At 50.0% G+C, this 20,297-nt stretch overlaps 3 protein-coding genes across 11 annotated transcripts in view; 2 read left to right on the forward strand and 1 right to left on the reverse strand.

Annotated features, from left to right (window-relative positions):
- The window catches only part of RAF1 (Raf-1 proto-oncogene, serine/threonine kinase), a 78,163-nt gene extending 76,433 nt beyond the window's left edge, over window positions 1-1,730 (forward strand). For all 8 annotated transcript variants that reach the window (XM_057404203.1, XM_057404201.1, XM_057404204.1 and 5 more), the window contains one exon: window positions 591-1,730. In XM_057404203.1, coding sequence (XP_057260186.1) covers window positions 591-731 — 141 coding nt within the window. In that variant the 3' untranslated portion in view covers window positions 732-1,730. The remainder of the gene's footprint in view (window positions 1-590) is intronic.
- On the reverse strand, window positions 1,726-14,081 carry MKRN2 (makorin ring finger protein 2). Of its 2 annotated transcripts, XM_057404216.1 has the most exons (9): window positions 13,998-14,081; window positions 13,651-13,779; window positions 10,560-10,735; window positions 9,500-9,804; window positions 7,871-8,085; window positions 6,081-6,191; window positions 4,904-5,048; window positions 4,223-4,378; window positions 1,726-2,041 (listed from the first exon to the last, which is right to left on the reverse strand). In XM_057404216.1, the coding sequence occupies exons 1-8, from the start codon at window positions 14,021-14,023 to the stop codon at window positions 4,235-4,237; spliced, it is 1,251 nt and encodes a 416-aa protein (XP_057260199.1). In that variant the 5' UTR covers window positions 14,024-14,081; the 3' UTR covers window positions 1,726-2,041; window positions 4,223-4,234. The 2 variants fall into 2 exon arrangements, with proteins under 2 accessions (XP_057260199.1, XP_057260198.1); XM_057404215.1 differs by lacking the exon at window positions 1,726-2,041 and having other exon boundaries at window positions 4,208-4,378.
- A 231-nt stretch (window positions 14,082-14,312) lies between these two features.
- MKRN2OS (MKRN2 opposite strand) lies at window positions 14,313-18,376 on the forward strand. The gene is made up of 4 exons (XM_057404223.1): window positions 14,313-14,543; window positions 15,042-15,091; window positions 15,672-15,834; window positions 17,626-18,376. The coding sequence occupies exons 1-4, from the start codon at window positions 14,338-14,340 to the stop codon at window positions 17,849-17,851; spliced, it is 645 nt and encodes a 214-aa protein (XP_057260206.1). The 5' UTR covers window positions 14,313-14,337; the 3' UTR covers window positions 17,852-18,376.
- The last annotated feature ends 1,921 nt before the right edge of the window (window positions 18,377-20,297 follow it).

Below are 20,297 nucleotides of genomic sequence, written 5' to 3' on the forward strand. Positions count from 1 at the left end.
TAAACAGAGTTTTAGGTAGAGGATGCAGTTCTCTCCCTGTCACTCATGGAGGACTGCACAGATGCAAGTTAATTGATCATAATGTCTGTGGACTAATGGAAAGTATCCTCCCATCCTCTGAAACTCAGTGAGACCCTACATGTCAATGAAACTATGTGGCAGAGTTTGGTTATTCACACTGGAATATTCCTAGAGTGTTGTTTCCAGAGCCTCCACACAGTATGCTGTTGCTCTTAGAAGATACACTAAAAGCTGTAAGAAAGGGGAATGGCTTTAACCTGCCAGAGGGGAGACTGAGATGAGCTCTTAGGCAGAAGCTCTTCCCTGTGAGGGTGCTGAGGCGCTGGCACAGGGTGCCCAGAGAAGCTGTGGCTGCCCTATCCCTGGCAGTATTCAAGGCCAGGTTGGACACAGGGACTCGGAGCAAGCTGCTCTAGTGGAAGGGGTCCCTGCCCATGGCAGGGAATTGAAACTGGATGAGCTTTAAGGTCCCTTAAACACAAACCACTCTGGGATTCTCTGATTAAGACTTAAGTATAAAGAGCTCCTTGTCTAACAGGCCTTGTTTTAATGTTATGTATTTCCTTCAGATACTGTCGTCCATTGAATTGTTGCAACATTCTTTACCCAAAATCAACCGGAGTGCTTCTGAACCGTCTCTGCACCGTGCTGCCCACACAGAGGACATAAATTCATGCACGTTAACATCAACGAGACTGCCCGTGTTTTAGGATCGTGCTCCCCTTCCCTCATCCTCTCCAGTGCTGGGAAAGGAACAGAAGTAACAGAAGTTGTGCTTTTAATGCCTCAGTGTACAGGATCAGTGCCAGCAGGATCATCTGCCTCCCAGTTTTAAGAACAAGCTGCTAAGGATGTCTGCAGTTCTTACCCTGCAGGGACACGGCTCCACCTTGCCTTTTTCTACAGTTTCTTTTACTGGGATAGTTAACAGACTACAAATCAAGAGATCTATTACTATTTTTTTAATAGATGCACTTGAGCCTTATTTTTCCCATACCCAGAAGTGATGGCTGTTTCTTTGGCAATGTTTCTGGATTGATTTGAATCTGTTGGTAAATTGGTATTCTTTACAGCAAGGATGGCTCGCCTCAGAGAGATGATGTGTTCTGGTGCTCTTTGATGTGCCACTGCAGGCTGGGGGAGTCCTCCTGACATGGGTATCTGCAAACAAGACTGAGGGAAGAGGAAAAAAACTTTCTGGAAATCAGCTCCTGCCTAAGAGCTTTCATCAAGCCAATGAAATAAGTTAAAATGCTAATTCAACACTAAATAGTTTTGCAATAGTTTTGCACATAGAAGAGAAACTCTTGCAAAAGAATGGAATATATTCTGAATTGTTCTGCTCAGAGAAGGAAGCTAGCCAGTCTTGCTATGGTCATCCTCAGTAACTTAAGCAGCTTACTTTGGTACTATGGACTTGTTTCCTGCAGCCCAGCGAGGTGGGAAGTGCAGAAAGCCAGGCTTTTGTGGCTGAGAACAGGCTCATTAACACTCTCCTTATACTTCTGCAAAATGAGCATAGTCTTCATCCCATCTGAAGCTGTCGTCCAAGAGATGCACTATCAAGAGGAAACTGAGCATATACAGTTTTTCTTGCTGATTTGGGTTTTAATTTTGTTTTTATTGCTCCTGAGAAAAATGCATTTATTGTAAGCCAAGGTTCCTCTGATTATCTTATTTTAATAAAATAAATTAAATTTTAGGTTGAAGATTCAATGTCATCCTTTAATGCAGTAATCCATCGCTCTGACATGTACAGCTAGATTGGAACAACTCAGAAAATGATATTCAGAATGATTGTTTTAAAAGCAGTTTAAGTAAAAACATTTGAGACCACCACCTCCAGGTTTGCAGTCACTTCCATTGCAGGATGGTTTTTACAACAACAGCCTCAACAGCATCAACTGATTCAGGTACTACGCTGCTGGATGATGAAGCTGTTGCACGGCACCAGTTTCGCTGTGTTTTATCTTCTGTGGCCCTGTTGTTTGCTTAGGTCCAAGTGAGTGTTTTGTCATGGCTGAACTCCACAGGGGACAAAAAATAGGGTGGGTTAATCTAAGAAACTAGTTTTTAAATAGCATTCTGTTTAAATACATTTACTAGGAAGCCAAGCGTCCATTCCTGATGTGGAAGCTTGGGAATCTGTGGCTTTCTCTGTGCATACCTCTCTAAATGTTACTTATCTCTCATATTACCTTCATTATAATATAGAATAGTTGACGAACAAGAATAAATCGTATAAAGCTGCTGCTACTTCAGGTCTAAAATGATTAATCCCTAGTTTTTAGAACAGATTATGTTAAATTAAAACTTTTATGTTGTTCCTGTGTAGCTTTGATAAACAAATTGTCTTTTTAATCTCAGACTGCTGCTGCCTGGTTCATGTCTTCGTGGGACACAGGAAACCAGGAATGTCTTGTTTAAGGTAAAGCACACCCCCTCCATTGACTTCTTTGGGGTGTATTTTATTACTTTCTTTTGCTCACCTTTGTGACTGGTGATGAAGAACAACACTCACGTGCCTCTCTGTACCTTTATGTGCCACTGACCAGTAAGCAGTCACAGACTGTGCCAAGCTGAGGCCTGACTGCAGTAAGCACTGTGAAAAATTAACCTTAGGGGGGAAATAACTGTGGAAAAGTTCCATTTCCTGGGTCAGAACCAGAGCAACTTGTGCGTGTTCAAGGGTAGGGAGCTGCTGGCAGCAGAGGTGGGATGAGTTCTCCCTCTTCTGTTGGAACCCTCAGGTAAATGCAGCCATTTCCACGTAGGAGGCTCCTCAGCTTCAGCTCTGACCCAGAAATGCCAACCCATGGTGAAAACCGGTAATGCTGGAGTCACTAATTTGATGCCATTTAAAATGTCTGAACACCAGCTGAAGGCTGCTGTTTGCTTTGTGACAGGGACACAGATCCCCATTTTCAGCCATCTGAGCAGTGCCCCATTGGCTGTGCTGACGTGAGGCTTTTGCCCAAGTGTCTCTGCATACACTTTGCCTCACAATACAGTCAACTTCTGTTGTCTCAGCAACTGACCTTTTAGAAATGCTTGAGGCTTTAAGCCAACAGCATCCCTTCAAGGGTATGAGGTGTTGTCCACACTGGCCCTCTACTGACTTTAAGACCATCTGCTACATGTGCTTAAGAGGTCACTGCTTGCACTCCCCTGGTGTCCTGCTGTATTGCTCAGGAGCCATTTCAGACTGAGTTCTTAGCTGAACTGCCAAGTTAGTACAAATGGCTTCACACCATTAACTTCCTATATCAAATTTCACCATCAAATTGCTTTTGCTCAAAGCCTTTGCAACACAATTTAATTATGAACAAAAATGGGATTCAGCAGCAGCTCCATAACTCAGAAGAGACGTACCTTAATCCCTCACACCACTGCCCTTACCCAGCCTTGGCACATCCCTTGAGGGCAATGCCTGAAGGCAGGAGTTAAAACTATCTGCTCCTGACTGAAACAGCTTACACTGTATACTTCTATCTATAAGGATCACTGAAAATGTAGTTACTTAACTCAGGCTACTGCAGTGAAAGGCATCAAGGGTTCCCAGTTAAAGACATTTGAAGTAGTTAGACTGAACAACACTGTCACTATTGCTGTTGCCACTGTTACTGCACCTAACTCCTTCCTCTCATCAGTGTTTCCAGAATCCAGGTTATACTGCAGGCTCAATTTCGCTGTCTGTTGTGACTCTGGCACTGCTCCGAGTTTACTCTGAACTCTGGGTACTACTTTGAGGTATAACGTATTAGTTCTTAAATCTCCTTTTTAAGGAAGAGAAAGCTTTGCTAACCATTATTCCCAGTGGGGTTTTGTACATACACAGTTGGATTTAGTGTGAAAACCAAAACCAATACAAGCTAAACCCTCCTTAAACTGATTTAGCAAGTTTTTAACAGCTTAAGCTTTAAAAGGTAAGGGAGGAGCTGTATTTACACTGCCACTCAGCTCCCAGGAGAGCATCTCTTAGGCCAAAGAGAAAACCCTCTTGGGTTGAAGGGATTCTGTTTCCCATGCAATCAATTCATCTTTTTCAAATATATTTTGGTATTTTTGGTTCCACACAAAACCAATCTGAAAGCCTCACTGGGACTGCACAAATCCACCACAGGGCACACTCCTCCTAACTGTGCTGTGTAAAGTCAGAGCAGCACTAAATAAACAGCTGGATCGCTACAGCCAGAAGCACCTCCCGTCCTCTTTATTGAGAAGTAGCAGAGTCCTCATCGGCCCCTGAGAGGTGCATGAACAGTTCTCCCAGTTCAGTGACATCGGTGTCCGTGCTGGGCACACTCCTGCTCTCTCTGTCTTCAATGAAGTCCCACAGGCGAACAGAATTGAAGAACTGCAAGAGAAGAAGCTCTTGTCACAGTTCCATCAAATATTGGCCCTTCTCAGTCTTATTTCTTCATTAAAACAAGCCCAAAGTTGACCCTCAAGAGCTGAGTCTGCACTAAGGCTCCTGGCACCGCTGGCAGTGAAACCCAGTGACACCCCCTCTAGCACAAAGGTGACACAGAGCGAGGCAAACCAGCTGCACCAGCCTGCTGGAGCATGGCCCTGCCACCACCCTGCACCATGAGCTCCTCAGGTGGCTTTCACCTGGGGCAGGCAAGCAAGGCCTTTAACACTGCAGGGGAAAGCTTTAAAGGGCAGGACTCCTTTGGAGAAAGGTTTGCCATGAGGACTGCAATAGTAAACGTGAAATCAGAGGTGTCTTCTCCTTCGCTACTAACAGGCCTTTGCTTCAGGGAAAACCCAGGGCTGCTGTCCTCGCTTCCCTACAGCCCTGTGGCATCCGACACACATTTATGCAGTAAGCTTCACACACAAGCCATGGTTTAACCACCCCTGGGGAGCCCTCTCTTACCCGCACAGTGCCCTCGGAGCTGAGCTGCTTCCTTGGCTTTTCAGGCTCGGCTCGCGTCCCATCTGGGTAAGCGTGAAGGTAAAGACACTTCCCCCCGAACGGGCACGTTCCCTTCCCTTGTTCAAAGTACTTGCAGGGCTTTTTCCTGGTGTAATTGGAAGAGAGGGTTATTGTCTGCAGGTAGGAAGGAAGCAGTGACCTCAGGGCTGCTGCTCGCATCCTCAGTGGTGCAAAGTGAGAACCCAGCTGACAGCAGTCAAAGAGAGGGGAAGGATTATTAAAAGCAAACCAATAGGTAAATGAACAGCGTCAGAACTCAGAGGAATTAAACCATCTTAAGACACAGGAAGTGAAGAATGGTCCAAGCCTGTCACTGATCCTGCACACGTGTTTTCACCACACCCAGCAAACCCACTATTCTTTCCTAGCAACATTCCTCTCCTGTGCTTTCTAGCACTATGCTTTTCTTGAACCAGCTCCTCACCACCTCCTCTGGAGGGTCTGCAACACTGGCGTAGTTCAAGTGCCCACCAGTGTTGTCACTCATCTGCAGTGGAAACTACAAAGCAAATGCAGCTGACCCTGTAAACCTGATCTGCAGTGATGAAAGAGGCAGACACGTCCTGGGCATTCCCAGGATATACAAGCCCAACAGTAACAAAAGCCAAACCCCAGCCAGGCAGCGCATTAGGAGCAGAAGGGATTTGTCTGTGACTTCCAGGCTTCTAGGGCTGACTTTTTCCCCCTTGCTGGCACATGACTGGATTTGTGCTGGCCTGACCCTGCTCTTAGATTAGGCTTGGCTTTATTAGTGCCCTATTACCATGTTTTCATTCCATGTAATGTTAACCCTTAAGTTAAACTGACTGCCAGGAGATCTGTCCATAGACTGCACCAAAGCCGTTTCCTTCCAGGCAGTTCTAAGGGACCAGCTGAAACAGCATGAAGCTGATTTTGGCAAGTGAACTGAGATCACAGAGCACCGTGAGTCTGAACGATTTCTGAGCTATAATTACATGACAAACGCTTCTGTGGCAGGCCCCAAGTGACATCAAAGTGTTAGCAGAGATGATGAGCTTGCTGTGGGGCAGGTTTAGACCTCCAGAAAGCTAAAAGCACAGGCACCCCAGCTGACTTAAGGCCAGTGCAAACAGTGTGTGGCTGCTCCTGGACTTACCCCACTCCCTGCTTAAATGCTTCAATCAGCTCGTTTTTCTTCTCCTGGTCTTCTACCCAGTACGTGCTGGGAATGACGAACTCGGAGATCACACGGCACTCGGGGCAAGACCTGAAGGCAAAGCACCAACGCTCTGTTATTTCCCAAGGGACACTCCTCAACAAACATGCAGGAACAGCCACCTCCCGAGGGGCAGGGAGCTGATGCAGGCACCGCCTCACTACCGGCACACGTGCACCGCTGTCATGAGCATCAACTGAAATAACCTGATTCGGTGCAGCCAGAGCTTGTGCTTCCTTCTGCTTGTTTCTAGGCTCAGACAAAGGTCCCAGCTATCTCCTCAGTACATCAGCACACGCTAATCCCAACACACAGCCATGAACCATCCCCGTTACCTGAGCGCTGCAGCCCCCACGCAGCAGAAAGCCAAAACAGCTGGGAAAAGGTCAAAGCCTTTGAGATGGCACCTGACATCCACCAGCAGCAATGAGCTGTCCCTTCAGTGGCTTTACTGGATGGATTTCTACATGAGGAATCAGTAAGATCAAGGATCAAACATGCAACTTCAGGTCCCTCAACAAGCCTAGGAAAGGCTTTATGACCCTGCCTGTCCCACAGCTGCTCGGTGTCCCCGCAGGCTGAGCCAAGTCCCTCCTTTAGCTTAACTCTGCAACCACCAGTACATTCACTGTTATGGAGAAGGGTGAAAAACCATGTCAGAAGCATCTGGGTCAGGATTTAATCCATGTTAGAAGCATCTGTGCCAGGATTTAATCCATGTTAGAAGAATCTGTGTCAGGATTTAAACCATGTTAGAAGCATCTGTGTCAGGATTTAATCCATGTTAGAAGCATCTGTGTCAGGATTTAATCCACATTAGAAGAATCTGTGTCAGGATTTAAACCACGTCAGAAGAATCTGTGCCAGGATTTAATCCTTGCTCCAAATGGGAGCTGAAAACCCCCAGTTTTTCAGTGATACCCTCCAAGAACACTGTGGTACCTGGCTGGGAACAGCTCGGCTCCAGCACAGGTTATGTCATGCCCTAAGGAGCCAACGTTCACTTCCATGAAATGGATAACATTGTGCAGAAACGTCTGTGCTGGCAGGAGACTGAAGAGAGTTCCCACCTGTCCCTCACCATGGCTGTGACTTGGGAGAGGTTTCCATGAGATGCTCAAAAAAGGGAACAGCCCCAATTCAGCGTCTGAAATTCTCTCCTCTGAGGAGGAGCGTGTTTGGAATACAGCTTTTACAGAGCTGGAGGATAAAGCATTTGCTCAGATACTGATAAATGTGTGGTTAGTGGGACATTTAACCTTGAGTAAGTTACAGTATGGAACAAACCCCAGTAATTCAGCAGATGCACAGCCAAAAGGAGGCACTGCTCCTGCACATGGGTTACTGCGAAGGGCGCAGGTTCACCAGGTCTCAGTTGCTCACAGTCCACGTGTCTACACTTTGGCCCCCATCAACACAAGACAGGGCTGTCACCAAGGGCAAGCTCTTCCATACAGGACCACAGTGAGAAAGCAGACTCTCACCAAGAGACATCCCACGTGTCCTGCTGGTCTTGAACACTGCTCTCCCAGCCCCACTCCCATGTCCTGGAATTGGCCAGCACTCGGACCAGGATTTTCTGAGCTCAGAACTTATTAATGGCTATGTTAACATTTACAGCAACACACTCCCTAGTCACCAGTCATATTTCTCTAGGAGTCAAAGCACACCAGAGAGCCCATCTCACTGACCCAGCCACGGAAAGGAGACTCCGGTTAACATCCACTTACTTTATGATGGGATTCTCAAACTGCTTGGCACACCTCCACTGCCGGATGCAGGACAAGCAGTATGTGTGGTTGCAGTTGGAAAGGATCCCAAACCTCCTCTCCGAGGCCGATGGCTTCTCATACACCACTTCCATGCAGATACTGCACACTTTGTCCTGACTTGCCTGAAAGGCAAAGGCCTTCTCCATGTCGTGCTCAAATGTCGCCATGCACATCTGTCATGGGAGAGACATCCCTGGTTACTGCAGTCCACACATTGCCTGTTCCTCAACAGTGTCTATGGACGGGACCTGCTGCAGGGAGAGCAAGGCACGCTCGCTAACAGCATCATCCCTAACCTTCATCAGCAGAATTTAGTTTGAAGAACACCACATTCAATCCCACATGTCAGCCCTTCAACGTCCTCTGCAGCTTCAGCAGTATCAGAAGGAACGGGCCCTAGTGCTTGTCCTTTACCCCTTTCTGTATCTCTGTCATGGCACCTGCATTGCACCAGGAGATGCTCCACATCCCCTAAACCCATTGCACCCAGGGTCCAGCACAGGTGCCACACTCAAGGTGTTACTCTGCTGATCCTGAAGACCACACTCATTCACCACAGTAAGCTCTACACCAGCTAGGAATTCATCTCTTATTACAGGCTTTCCTACAGCCCCTCTCATCCTCTGTCCAGGAGGGACAGCCACTGCCAGTCCACTCACACAGCACTACAAGGTGAGTTGGTGCTTACACCTGCGTACGTTCAACTCTTACAAGAGACCCAGAACTTGACAAGTAAAGTAAATCACAGTACTACTGAACAAGGACACAGACTAATTCTGCGTTGGTATCAGCACTGTGCCTGCTGCACCTTCTCAATCCCACGCACCCTGCGGCTGCCAGAGCTGAGCCACGGTGGCAGGACACTGCCAGGTCCCGACAGGCTCTGGGGAGGAGCGAGCTCTCCACAGCAGCATCAGGGACATCCAAGCACCTAACACCAGAGAGCTTTAACCCCTCAGGTCCTGCCCCAGGCTCATGATTCAGTAACCACTGATGCTGCCGGTCTTGCTCCTCCTCAGCCTTGAGAACTGTTCCTGACTTGAACCTGGAAGCCAGGCAGGGAAAAGAGGAGCTCCTTCAGCCCACCTTTACCTGACCAGTTCCTCATGTGGCCCCTCCAGCTCAGCTCCAAACCCTCCGCACTCAGTTCAGTCTGTCTCTACTTGACCCTGTCCTGACACCAGCCACAGCCAGGAGGAGACACCCAAGGAGCTGATTCAGGTGGTGAGCTCAGAACACACCAGCAGCCCACAATTCCTCTCCCCCACCATACATAGCACCGTGGAGATGTCATGGGAGCTGCAGAAGACATTGTCCTGAGGGAGCTTTTCCATGCTCTGGGAGACGCTGCAGGCAAGTGTCCGATAAGGATGAAATGGGAAAAGAAGTTGTGTAAGAGGCTGTCTGCATCAGCATCACCAATTAAGCCCCAGATGCTTGAACAGAGCACTCTTAGCATCACTTTATAACGAGACAGCTCTTTGGACCAACAGGCTCCTACAAAACACACCTTTGGGTCTTAGAGCAAACCAACCCAACCTTGCACTGAGCAAAGCAAATCCCACATGGATCTCACGTCACTCTTACCATCTCGTGAGCCTTCCTCTGCTCCTGGTTGAAGGGGTGCAGGACTTGCAGCCCACATATCTCACACACGTCCCCGTGGATGTAGAGGCAGCGCTCTCCGAAGTGGCAGGCACCCGCTGCAGCGTAGGGACACAACTGCTCTGCATCAGCACAGGAGCCTGCAGCCACCGGGTCCTCCAGCCCGCTGCAAATAGCTTCCAGGTAGGAATGGGGCTTCACTTCCACACTGTCATTTTGGTCACTGCAGCACACCACGTCCCCCGTGCCACTGGGTTTGTGCTTCTCTTCAGTCAAGCCACACAGATCTTAAGGAAGAGAAATGTATGAGCCACACGAGACACGCCACGAGAGGCTCCTTGCCAATGCTAGCCTTTCTTTTTAAGAAAAAAGCCCTTTTCTTCTCAAGGCAGCCTCATCTCTGAGCACCTCTGACTCACAAACCACAAGAGCTGTCACCAGCTACCTCCTGAAAAGGTCGATTGCAAGATTCCATCAGTGAGAAGAGGCAGAAGCAGCGTGCAGGCGGCGGGGGCTCCCTGCCACCGCGATGGGTGATGGAAGCACGATGGGTGCCTCCGTGCTTGTGTTCCTGAGAGCTGGCACAACCTCCACCGAGCACAAGCCAGGCACCATGGCCCTGTTTCCCAGCATTTCAAATGCCCTCATAGTGACAGCAAAACGTAGTTTGTTGTGAGCAAAACCCCAGCCTGGTTTGGGTTGAAGGGACCATAAAGCTCCTCCAGCTCCAACCCCTGCCACGGGCAGGGACCCCTTCCACTAGAGCAGCTTGCTCCAAGCCCCTGTGTTCAACCTGGCCTTGAACACTGCCAGGGATGGGGCAGCCACACGCCCCAGACAAAAGCAACCCCTCAGGAACACCAGGTCAAAACCCAGCCAGCCGGAGAAAGCCATTACAGTACTGACAGGCAGAAGTGTTCCCAGGAACCCATCCAGGACTACATCCCCCTGCTCCTCTCAGCGAGCCTCAAGCAATAAAAGGAGCAGCACAACCCAGCAGCCCTCACAGCGCGAGGGCGAGCCCAGCACCGCTCCCACTCACTTCTGTCCCTCAGCACCAGCGTCTTCTTCTCCCTCTTGCCAGCCTCGTGCCGTTTGCTCCTGGTGACCGGGGCGCTAGGCTCGGGTGGGTGCCGGGGGCCCTGCGGGGTGGCCAGCGGAGCAGGGGGTGCAGGGGCTGCTGCTCCCCCCGGCGGAGGGAGCCGGGTGTGATCATACCTGCCAGGGAGAGACAGAGCAGTGAGAGAGCTGAACCTGTGTGACTGTACCTGCATAACAGAGAGCAGTGAGAGAGCTGAACCTGTGTGACTGTACCTGCCTAACAGAGAGCAGTGAGAGAGCTGAACCTGTGTGACTGTACCTGCCTAAGAGAGAGCAGTGAGAGAGCTGAACCTGTGTGACTGTACCTGCCTAACAGAGACAGAGCAGTGAGAGAGCTGAACCTGTGTGACTGTACCTGCCTAACAGAGAGCAGTGAGAGAGCTGAACCTGTGTGACTGTACCTGCATAACAGAGACAGAGCAGTGAGAGAGCTGAACCTGTGTGACTGTACCTGCATAACAGAGAACAGTGAGAGAGCTGAACCTGTGTGACTGTACCTGCCTAACAGAGAACAGTGAGAGAGCTGAACCTGTGTGACTGTACCTGCCTAACAGAGAGCAGTGAGAGAGCTGAACCTGTGTGACTGTACCTGCCTAACAGAGAGCAGTGAGAGAGCTGAACCTGTGTGACTGTACCTGCATAACAGAGAGCAGTGAGAGAGCTGAACCTGTGTGACTGTACCTGCATAACAGAGAGCAGTGAGAGAGCTGAACCTGTGTGACTGTACCTGCCTAACAGAGACAGAGCTGAACCTGTGTGACTGTACCTGCCTAAGAGAGAGCAGTGAGAGAGCTGAACCTGTGTGACTGTACCTGCCTAACAGAGACAGAGCAGTGAGAGAGCTGAACCTGTGTGACTGTACCTGCCTAACAGAGAGCAGTGAGAGAGCTGAACCTGTGTGACTGTACCTGCATAACAGAGAGAGCAGTGAGAGAGCTGAACCTGTGTGACTGTACCTGCATAACAGAGAACAGTGAGAGAGCTGAACCTGTGTGACTGTACCTGCCTAACAGAGAACAGTGAGAGAGCTGAACCTGTGTGACTGTACCTGCCTAACAGAGAGCAGTGAGAGAGCTGAACCTGTGTGACTGTACCTGCCTAACAGAGAGCAGTGAGAGAGCTGAACCTGTGTGACTGTACCTGCATAACAGAGAGCAGTGAGAGAGCTGAACCTGTGTGACTGTACCTGCATAACAGAGAGCAGTGAGAGAGCTGAACCTGTGTGACTGTACCTGCCTAACAGAGAACAGTGAGAGAGCTGAACCTGTGTGACTGTACCTGCCTAACAGAGAGCAGTGAGAGAGCTGAACCTGTGTGACTGTACCTGCCTAAGAGAGAGCAGTGAGAGAGCTGAACCTGTGTGACTGTACCTGCCTAAGAGAGAGCAGTGAGAGAGCTGAACCTGTGTGACTGTACCTGCCTAACAGAGAACAGTGAGAGAGCTGAACCTGTGTGACTGTACCTGCCTAACAGAGAGCAGTGAGAGAGCTGAACCTGTGTGACTGTACCTGCCTAACAGAGAACAGTGAGAGAGCTGAACCTGTGTGACTGTACCTGCCTAACAGAGAGCAGTGAGAGAGCTGAACCTGTGTGACTGTACCTGCCTAACAGAGAACAGTGAGAGAGCTGAACCTGTGTGACTGTACCTGCATAACAGAGAGCAGTGAGAGAGCTGAACCTGTGTGACTGTACCTGCCTAACAGAGAACAGTGAGAGAGCTGAACCTGTGTGACTGTACCTGCCTAACAGAGACAGAGCAGTGAGAGAGCTGAACCTGTGTGACTGTACCTGCCTAACAGAGACAGAGCAATGAGAGAGCTGAACCTGTGTGACTGTACCTGCCTAACAGAGACAGAGCAGTGAGAGAGCTGAACCTGTGTGACTGTACCTGCCTAAGAGCAGTGTGACACAGCCTGGACCCGATGTCAGGACAAACGGAACTGACCTGAAAAGCTGCTTTTGTTTTTAAAGGGCTGTTCTGACAAGTCACCTGAACTGCTCAGCCCCTTTGGAAGCCACACTGAAAGGCTCCTCAGCCTCCAAAAGCAGATGCCTCCGAAAGCACCCCTTTATTTCTCTCTCCAGAGACACCCAGCACAGCTGGAAGAACACTATTTATGTGCACATTCAGTTCAGTCTTGTCACCCCTCTCACACCCAGGTTTCTGGCATCTCTCACATTGAAACTCCATGTGGGAGCAGTGGCATTTCGTGATCTGGGTTTTCCCCTGCAAGCACCAGCACTGGGACTTCATGCTCTGCCAGCAGAGCACACACAGCAGGTGACGCTGCTAGGAAAGGGCTCAGAACAGCTCAGGAAACTCTCCTGCGGCAGAGCAGAGCCATGGGGCGGTGAAGGGGCCGGTTCAGCAAAGCCAGGGGCATACCCCAACACTGATGGGAACAAAACCACCCTCCGCATCTGTCTACAGCCCTGCACGTAGGACCTGCAGTGCCCACAGCCGTGCCGTGCACCTGAACCACCGCTGTGACCCCAGTGCCCCAACCTCCAGCCAAGCAGCTCGAGTACAACAGCGACCACCTGGCACCATCGCTAGGGTCCGGTCTGCACCCGCCTCATCCCGCGGCAGGACCACGCATCCCTGGCGCAGGGCTGTAACCGGGGCTCCTGCAGCGACAGCACTGCCCCATCAGCACCAGCTCCTCATCCGTGACCCACGCTGCCCCCCAGCACAGGCTGTAACAACACGAACTAACGAGGGGTCCTTGCTAAAGCCTTTCCCGAGAAGTTTTAACCACCAGAGCTCAGGGGAAGTTTCAGCTTCCCACCGGGAGCGCACGAAACCCCCTTTGCTCTAAGGCAGACGGGGCTGTTCTCAGAACCGTGCGCTGAAACCTGCGCTGCAGCGCTGGCTGCGCAAGCCGGGTTTGGTACTGCGAGGAAAAGCGCGTATCCAACACACTGCTTCACTCCCTTTGCCGTCCTGCCGCGGGCGCTGGTTCCTGGCGCACCAACCTCACTGTTACACCCGGTTCTCCCCGTGCCGGGGCTGGGAAGGCGCGGGCTCCTACCTGCAGCGGGCTCCGTAGGCGCACTGCCCCTTCTGGTAGTACTTGCAGACGGTGGAGGACTTGCTGCTGGACAGATCGTGCGAGAACAGGCACTTGCTCCCCTCGCGGCACACTCCCTGCACGTAGTACCTGCGGGGAGCGCGGGGTCAGCGCTTCCGGGCCCGCTCCGGCCCCCGCGCCCCGTGGCACCCCCGGCCCGCACCCGGGCCCCGCTCTCCCACCCGCCTGGAGCGGAGCGCGCTCCGCTGCGCTGCCGGGTCCCGCACGGGGGGGGGACGGGCCCGGAGGGGCCTCCGCGGCCGAGTGCACCGCGGGAGGCAGGCCGCGGCCCGAGCGGCGGCGCTCACCTGCACGTCACCTGCTTCGTGCTCATCCTGCCCCGCTCCGCCCCGCGGCCCAGCGCCGCCCGCCGCGTTCCGCTCCGCCGGGGCGGAAGGGCGAAGGAAGGGCGGAGCCAAGAGGCCGCGGCGCCGCGCCCCCACCCGGACGCTATTCAGCGGCGCACCGGACCACCGAGGCGCGGAGGAGCCGGGCAGGCTAGAGCGCCGCTCGGCCGCACCATAGAGAGGCGGCGGCGGGGCAGGCTAGAGCGCCGCTCGGCCGCACCATAGAGAGGCGGCGGCGGGGCAGGCTAGAGCGCCGCTCGGCCGCACCATAGAGAGGCGGCGGGCGGGGCGGAGCGGCGCCATGGCGGAGGCCGCCATTCTGCGGGTGGTGCACTGCGGCTCCGCCATCTTCTGCCGGCGCGCTCCCCAGCGCTGCCCCGTGTGCGGCCGCCCCCTGCCGGGCGGGCTGAGGAGCGCCCCCCTGCGCCTGCCCGCCCCCTTCCGGCACGGGCACCGCCAGCCCCGGAGCTTCCTGCTGCGGCCCGCGGCGCCCAGAGGCGGCTTCCGGTACCGGGCGGAGGGAGCGGGAGCGGGTCCGTAAGGGGAGAGCTGAGAGCAGCTCCAGTGCCTGAGGGGGCTGCAGGAAAGCTGGAGAGGGGCTTGGGACAAGGGCCTGCAGGGACAGGCCAAGGGGAACGGCTTGAACCTGCCAGAGGGGAGACTGAGATGAGCTCTTAGGCAGAAGCTCTTCCCTGTGAGGGTGCTGAGGCGCTGGCACAGGGTGCCCAGAGAAGCTGTGGCTGCCCCATCCCTGGCAGTGTTCAAGGCCAGGTTGGACACAGGGGCTTGGAGCAAGCTGCTCTAGTGGAAGGGGTCCCTGCCCGTGGCAGGGGTTGGAGCTGGAGGAACTTTAAGGTCCCTTCCAGCACAAACCAGGCTGGGATCCCACGGTTCTCGATTCTTGCCCCTCGCAGCGTAAGCACTGGTACCAGCTCTGTGACACAGGCTGTCCCGGGACGGGCAGCGCTCCCACCCGTCGCTAACATCCCTGTGTCTGCCTTTCAGAGGCTACGATGGGAACTCTGATCTTCACGTTGGAATAACCAATAGTAACGGTAAAAACTCTGTGGTTGCCTTACAAACGTTGCCCTTGCCCATTCCCTGTGTTTAGTCCAGGTGCCCAGCTCTGCCTTAACTGCTTCCCCAAGGTGGGCCACACGGTGTGACAGTCATGTCAGAGCCATAACCCCAATGCTAACCCATCGCTCTTGGTACAGGAAACACAGTTGTTGCTATTTTCTTAACAACCCCCTAATTACCCCCCCTTTAACAAGCCCCATTAAAAACCAGATCAGGTTCTCCCAGAGCAGGCCCACCCTGCAGCACCTCACTTCAGGTGGTTATTTCGTAGAAACATGGCCTGATTTGGGGGCTTAGGAAAGAAGCTTGGTTGGCCTGAAGTTCTTTTCGGTATCAGAAGACATCCAAAAAGACATTGTAAGATTGAGAACAGGTTTTGATGAGGGCAAGGACTGCATTTTCTATTCTCTAGCCTCAGAATGCCACTGGTAGGAAGCTGTGGAATACTCTGGGAAAGAATGGGCAGATGGAAAAGTAGCAGCAGGTTCCATAACTTAATACAAGAGGTCAGATGATGGCTCTGATTCTCCTGACAGTGCTGCGTTGTACTTTCAGGGGTGGTGTACAATTATGATGAAGAGGGCATCCACAGAGATGAAGCTGGATGGGAAGAGTGCATCAGTATCCCACTGGTCCAGCCGGACATGTTTGAGCTTCTTGAGCAGTGGGATAAGCTGCTAGAGGAGTTTTCAGTGCGAGAGGCCTGGCTTCCTCACAGGTGTGCCATGGTAAAGCCAATGCAATGGGGGTGTCGGTCTGGGACCATAAATTGGGCTGTTCTGCTTTGGGCCCTGGGAGGCTTGTGGTTCCTTGCTCCTTTAGGACACACGCTGCTAACAAAGCAGCCTCAGCGATGCTGCCTTGACATTCAGCAGAAGGGCAGTATTTTTAAGCTGTAAGTAACAACTCATTTGCTGGAATTCCAAAGCTCTAAAATCAGAGATCCTTTCAGGGGAGCTTTCTTCAGCAACAAAGGTATTTTTCATGAACACCCCTCTCCCCACCAGACCGAAAGGAGTTCAGTGAGGTGTCACCTTGAGGAGGGTGCTGCTGAGGAGAGAAGCAGAGAAGTCCAGGCAAAACTCTGTATTTCTTCTAGGTTTCAACAGCATTGGATGTATTTGCATTTCTGACCACACTGATGGGATTCTTGCCCAGCTCTTAAATCCAGATGACTTCATGGTTGTCAGTGACGATCAGCGCTGGGAACCGAGCTCAGGCTCATTGCCAGCTCTTCCAAGCTGGTTCCTAACATTGCCTTGGAGAGAGTTAAATACAGAGGAACTTCCCCATCTTCGAATGGAACCAAGAGTTCCAATGAGAATGGTCACCCTGCAGCTCTCCTTGAAGCTCATGCCTGGTGACAGTGTTCCCAGCTGCACAGCCCTGCTCACACACACACTGCCACATCACCAAGGGCTCCCCAAGAAAACACCAGCCCTCGACCCTTTCATCAGGAGCAGTGCACGTAACACACAGCCCACCCGAGCACAGCTCTGTGAGGGGTTCAAGTCAATAAACATAGATGTCATCTCATAGAAAAAAGCCCCCATCAAATTAAAAGCATTTTTTAGCAATTTAGTATGTGCTTGACTATCCCATTTCAGAGTTAACATATTATCTCCTTAGTACCAGGTGAAAGAATTTGACGCAGACTTTTTAAAGGCTTACAGACCTTGTCTCTGATCCCTGTGCAATCCCAGCACTGGGACATTACTACTACAACTACCTTGCTGTCCAAAAAGCACTGGTAGAAGGTGGATGGATGTGTGCCTGCCACCTCCTGACAAAGTGACCTACTTCTCCCACAAACAGACCAGCCACCACTGAACTGATGTTGAATTCTCTCCTCCATTTGTTTTCAATGCATAGGAACTACACTAAACTAATCCTGGAATTCCTTTAGGTTCAGGCCAAGCCTAATTCTGATGTTCTGGACTGCTTTTCATTTCCTGGATGGTAGATGCTCCAACGTTAGGGTAGCAGGAGGGAAAACAAGGCAAGGGTATTTTAACTGGCTACTCCTCCTATTCAGTTAGTGTGTCTGTCCCTGTGTGACTGGCACACTGTATAGCAACTGTATCAACATATGAGTGACAGAATTCACTTGATTTTGAGTAAGTAAGTTTCCAAGTTAATGCCATGCTAAAGGAAGCGCACATGGTGGCACACAATTAACGTGACTGCTGCCGGAAGACGTGTTCAAGATAACAGTGACAATACATGGGAGAGCAAAGGTTAACACGGTAAATGCCAAGTAAGTATGAAAAATAACTCATTCCTGTACAGTCTGCAGCTCTCTCTCTGTTAGAGGTTTTATGCTTACAGTTTCTAGTGTCCCTGGCTGGAAAGTACAACCTACAACTTGCAACCAAGAGAAGCCCCTGCATTAAAGGAAAGCGGCGGCAGTTCTTGGAAGAGCATGTGCTTATTTCACTCAGTAAAACATCCCTCCACGTGCAGCAATTAATGGATAGTGCTAAGTTACTAATGAGGTTTTTTTCCCTAGGTATGATGAAAAAGCCTACAACTGCTACACATACGCACTGGCATTCATTAACAGCATCCTGACCACCCTTGGGAAACAGCAAATGAGCAAGAGTGAATTCACGGAGAGATTTGTGATCCCCCACACAAAGAGAGCTTCCAGATACATCACTCTGCATCAGGAGCTGACAGCTAAGGAGTTCTACATCGTACCCCTTCCTGAGCAAGAAAAGCAGTGCTCAAAATGACAAGCTGCTCTAGTCAAACTTTGCAACATGCAATAGGAAAAGAAGTCTTAAAACTCCACAACTCAGGGTTTCAGATGGATGGTGGATTAATGCGTTTACATGGTAAGCTGCACGTCATGGAAGGACTGGGAAACAACTGGTGCATTTGAATGAAATAGACACACACACACAAAATATATAAATGCTATAGAATATTCCTATAGGAACTATCCATATGGAAAACCATCTTCCTGTCTGCAGTCATGATATGCTGTCTTCTGCCAAGACACTTAATACCAGAAATCACAACTGCTGTGTAATCAAGGGGGTTGACAAATGAACTGTAGTAATTTAAGATGTAGCAAACCAAAGTGTTGGGTTTTTTCCTGTCACAGTTGCTTACTGGGGAGTGAAAACAAGGGAATTAATGCTTGCATGCTGCTGGAATCCAAAGTCCATGATTTAATGCAGATTCACTGCCTGCAAAGTTATTTTTCCTTAATCGCTAACAAATATAACAAATAAATCCACCCTCTTTGCCAGATACATTTCTCTTCCAATTCTTTACATTGTGCACATTTATTGCTCAAACCAAGGCAGATGCTTAGTATAAAAGATAATTTACTGCCTGCATCTCTTAGTGTCTGTAACAAGCAACAAACTGCTCAGGGTTTAGCTCAAACTCTGTAACGTAACAAAAAGAAACATAAGCAATTAAATATCCTCCAACAGCACTTCCACCTGTTGTACATTACACACAAACGTATGCTGAGGCCAGAATTGTCCAGTTCAGAATCACAGAATGGTTTGGGTTGGAAAGGATCCTAAGGTCATCCAGTTCCAACCCCGTGCCATGGGCAGGGACACCTCACACTAGAGCAGGTCACCCAAGGCTCTGCCTAACCTGGCCTTGAACCGTGCTAGGGATGGAGCATTTACCATGCAGCCTTCTCTTCTCCAGACAAGTTTTTTAGCTCATCTTCATATGGGAGATTGTACAATTTTACTTTGTTTCCTTATATCCTAGTTTAAGAAAATAATTCCATCTTTTCTTCTACTAATATCTGCAAAGCCAGCTGGTGTTAGTCTAGGTGCAAGTCCTATTTTCTCAAAGATGGAGGAGTAATCATAAATGATGGGGGTTTTCTCCACATCCAGTTTGTGCTTTTTTATACACCAACTGCATTAACCTTGCCCCTCCAATACTCTCTAGCTGCACACACATTTCACAGACTTTCCTCTGTGTTCTTCCACTTCTTGCTAAAGTCTAGGTGGTAGTTCCTTTAAAAGGATATTTAAAAAGCACAACACTATTAGCCAGGACAATGAGCCCCAGATGTGCAGTTCTGCTGCTAGAGACCTCCCGTTCACTTACTCCATGATCAGATTTCTTCAGCTAGGATTTGGCTTACAGAAAGAAATGATGGTGTGCTATTTGAGTGACTCCAAATCCCCACTTTGTTGAAGTACTGCATTTGAATTGGCAGAATACAAGTACAATGGTAAGTACTATGGTGCAACTATTAATGTGAGGTACTTGGTAGAACAGAACTGAAATATGAAGTACCATCATCTACAGCTAGAAATAAAACACCTTGCCATATAGTCAACACATACATACCTGTTCAGCTTGAAAAAGCTATTGTGCAATTAACATTTTCACTTTACATCCTTCCAGTCAAAGCATTAAATCAAAGCAAAGATTAGAAGATCCTCCACTTTGAGGTGCACATAGTTTCCTGAATTCATGGCATGGCTTTACAGCTAATACTGCCTCAGTAAATGACATTGTGGTTTGGTAGAAACAGCCTGCGTTGACAGAACTTCCACCATCCCTGGAAAGTTTCCTGTACCCAGGAGGCAACCCCCTTTTTATAGTGAATGAAAAGAGCACAGAATCCAGAACTCTGTCACTCTGAGCAGCTATCATTTATCCTTACTGCTGTAGCAAATGTGTTCTTTCAAAACACAGTGTGTATGTGTGTGGAAGAAAAATCCTAACAGCATGGTGAAGCAAGGAAGCCAAGATGGAATTGAAATGCCTGAATCTAAAGCAGCAATACTTACAATGCAGTGTAGTTGATGCTTACTTCTTGGCTTTTCTTGAAAGACAGCTGAGTACCTGCTGGCTGGGTGGCTGGTTTGTTTTACAGAGGTACCTTAGCAATAGGAAATACCACATTTGCACTCCAGATGATTTAAGTCTTTCAAAAAGGTAGGAAAGACCTCAGTGCTGTTCCACACCTCCCTTGGTACAAAACACAGCAGTGCCTCCTAGTATGTGCTACAACAAATGACAGGCCAGGGCGCAAAGAGCTACGAGTGCACTATGAAAATAAACTTACAGACTGCTGCAGCTGCTGGATGAAAGGGAAAAAGACAGTGATGAAACTGCCAGGCTAGAGAGACTGACTTCCTCTCACTCACTCTGCAAACCTTCACTGTTTTCTGCATAGCATCAAAAGAA

This window comes from Pezoporus wallicus, unplaced genomic scaffold (genome assembly GCF_028554395.1).
Source record: "Pezoporus wallicus isolate ANWC-B61680 ecotype Strahan unplaced genomic scaffold, APGP_CSIRO_Pwel_v1 contig_5935, whole genome shotgun sequence".
Lineage (NCBI taxonomy): Eukaryota > Metazoa > Chordata > Aves > Psittaciformes > Psittacidae > Pezoporus > Pezoporus wallicus.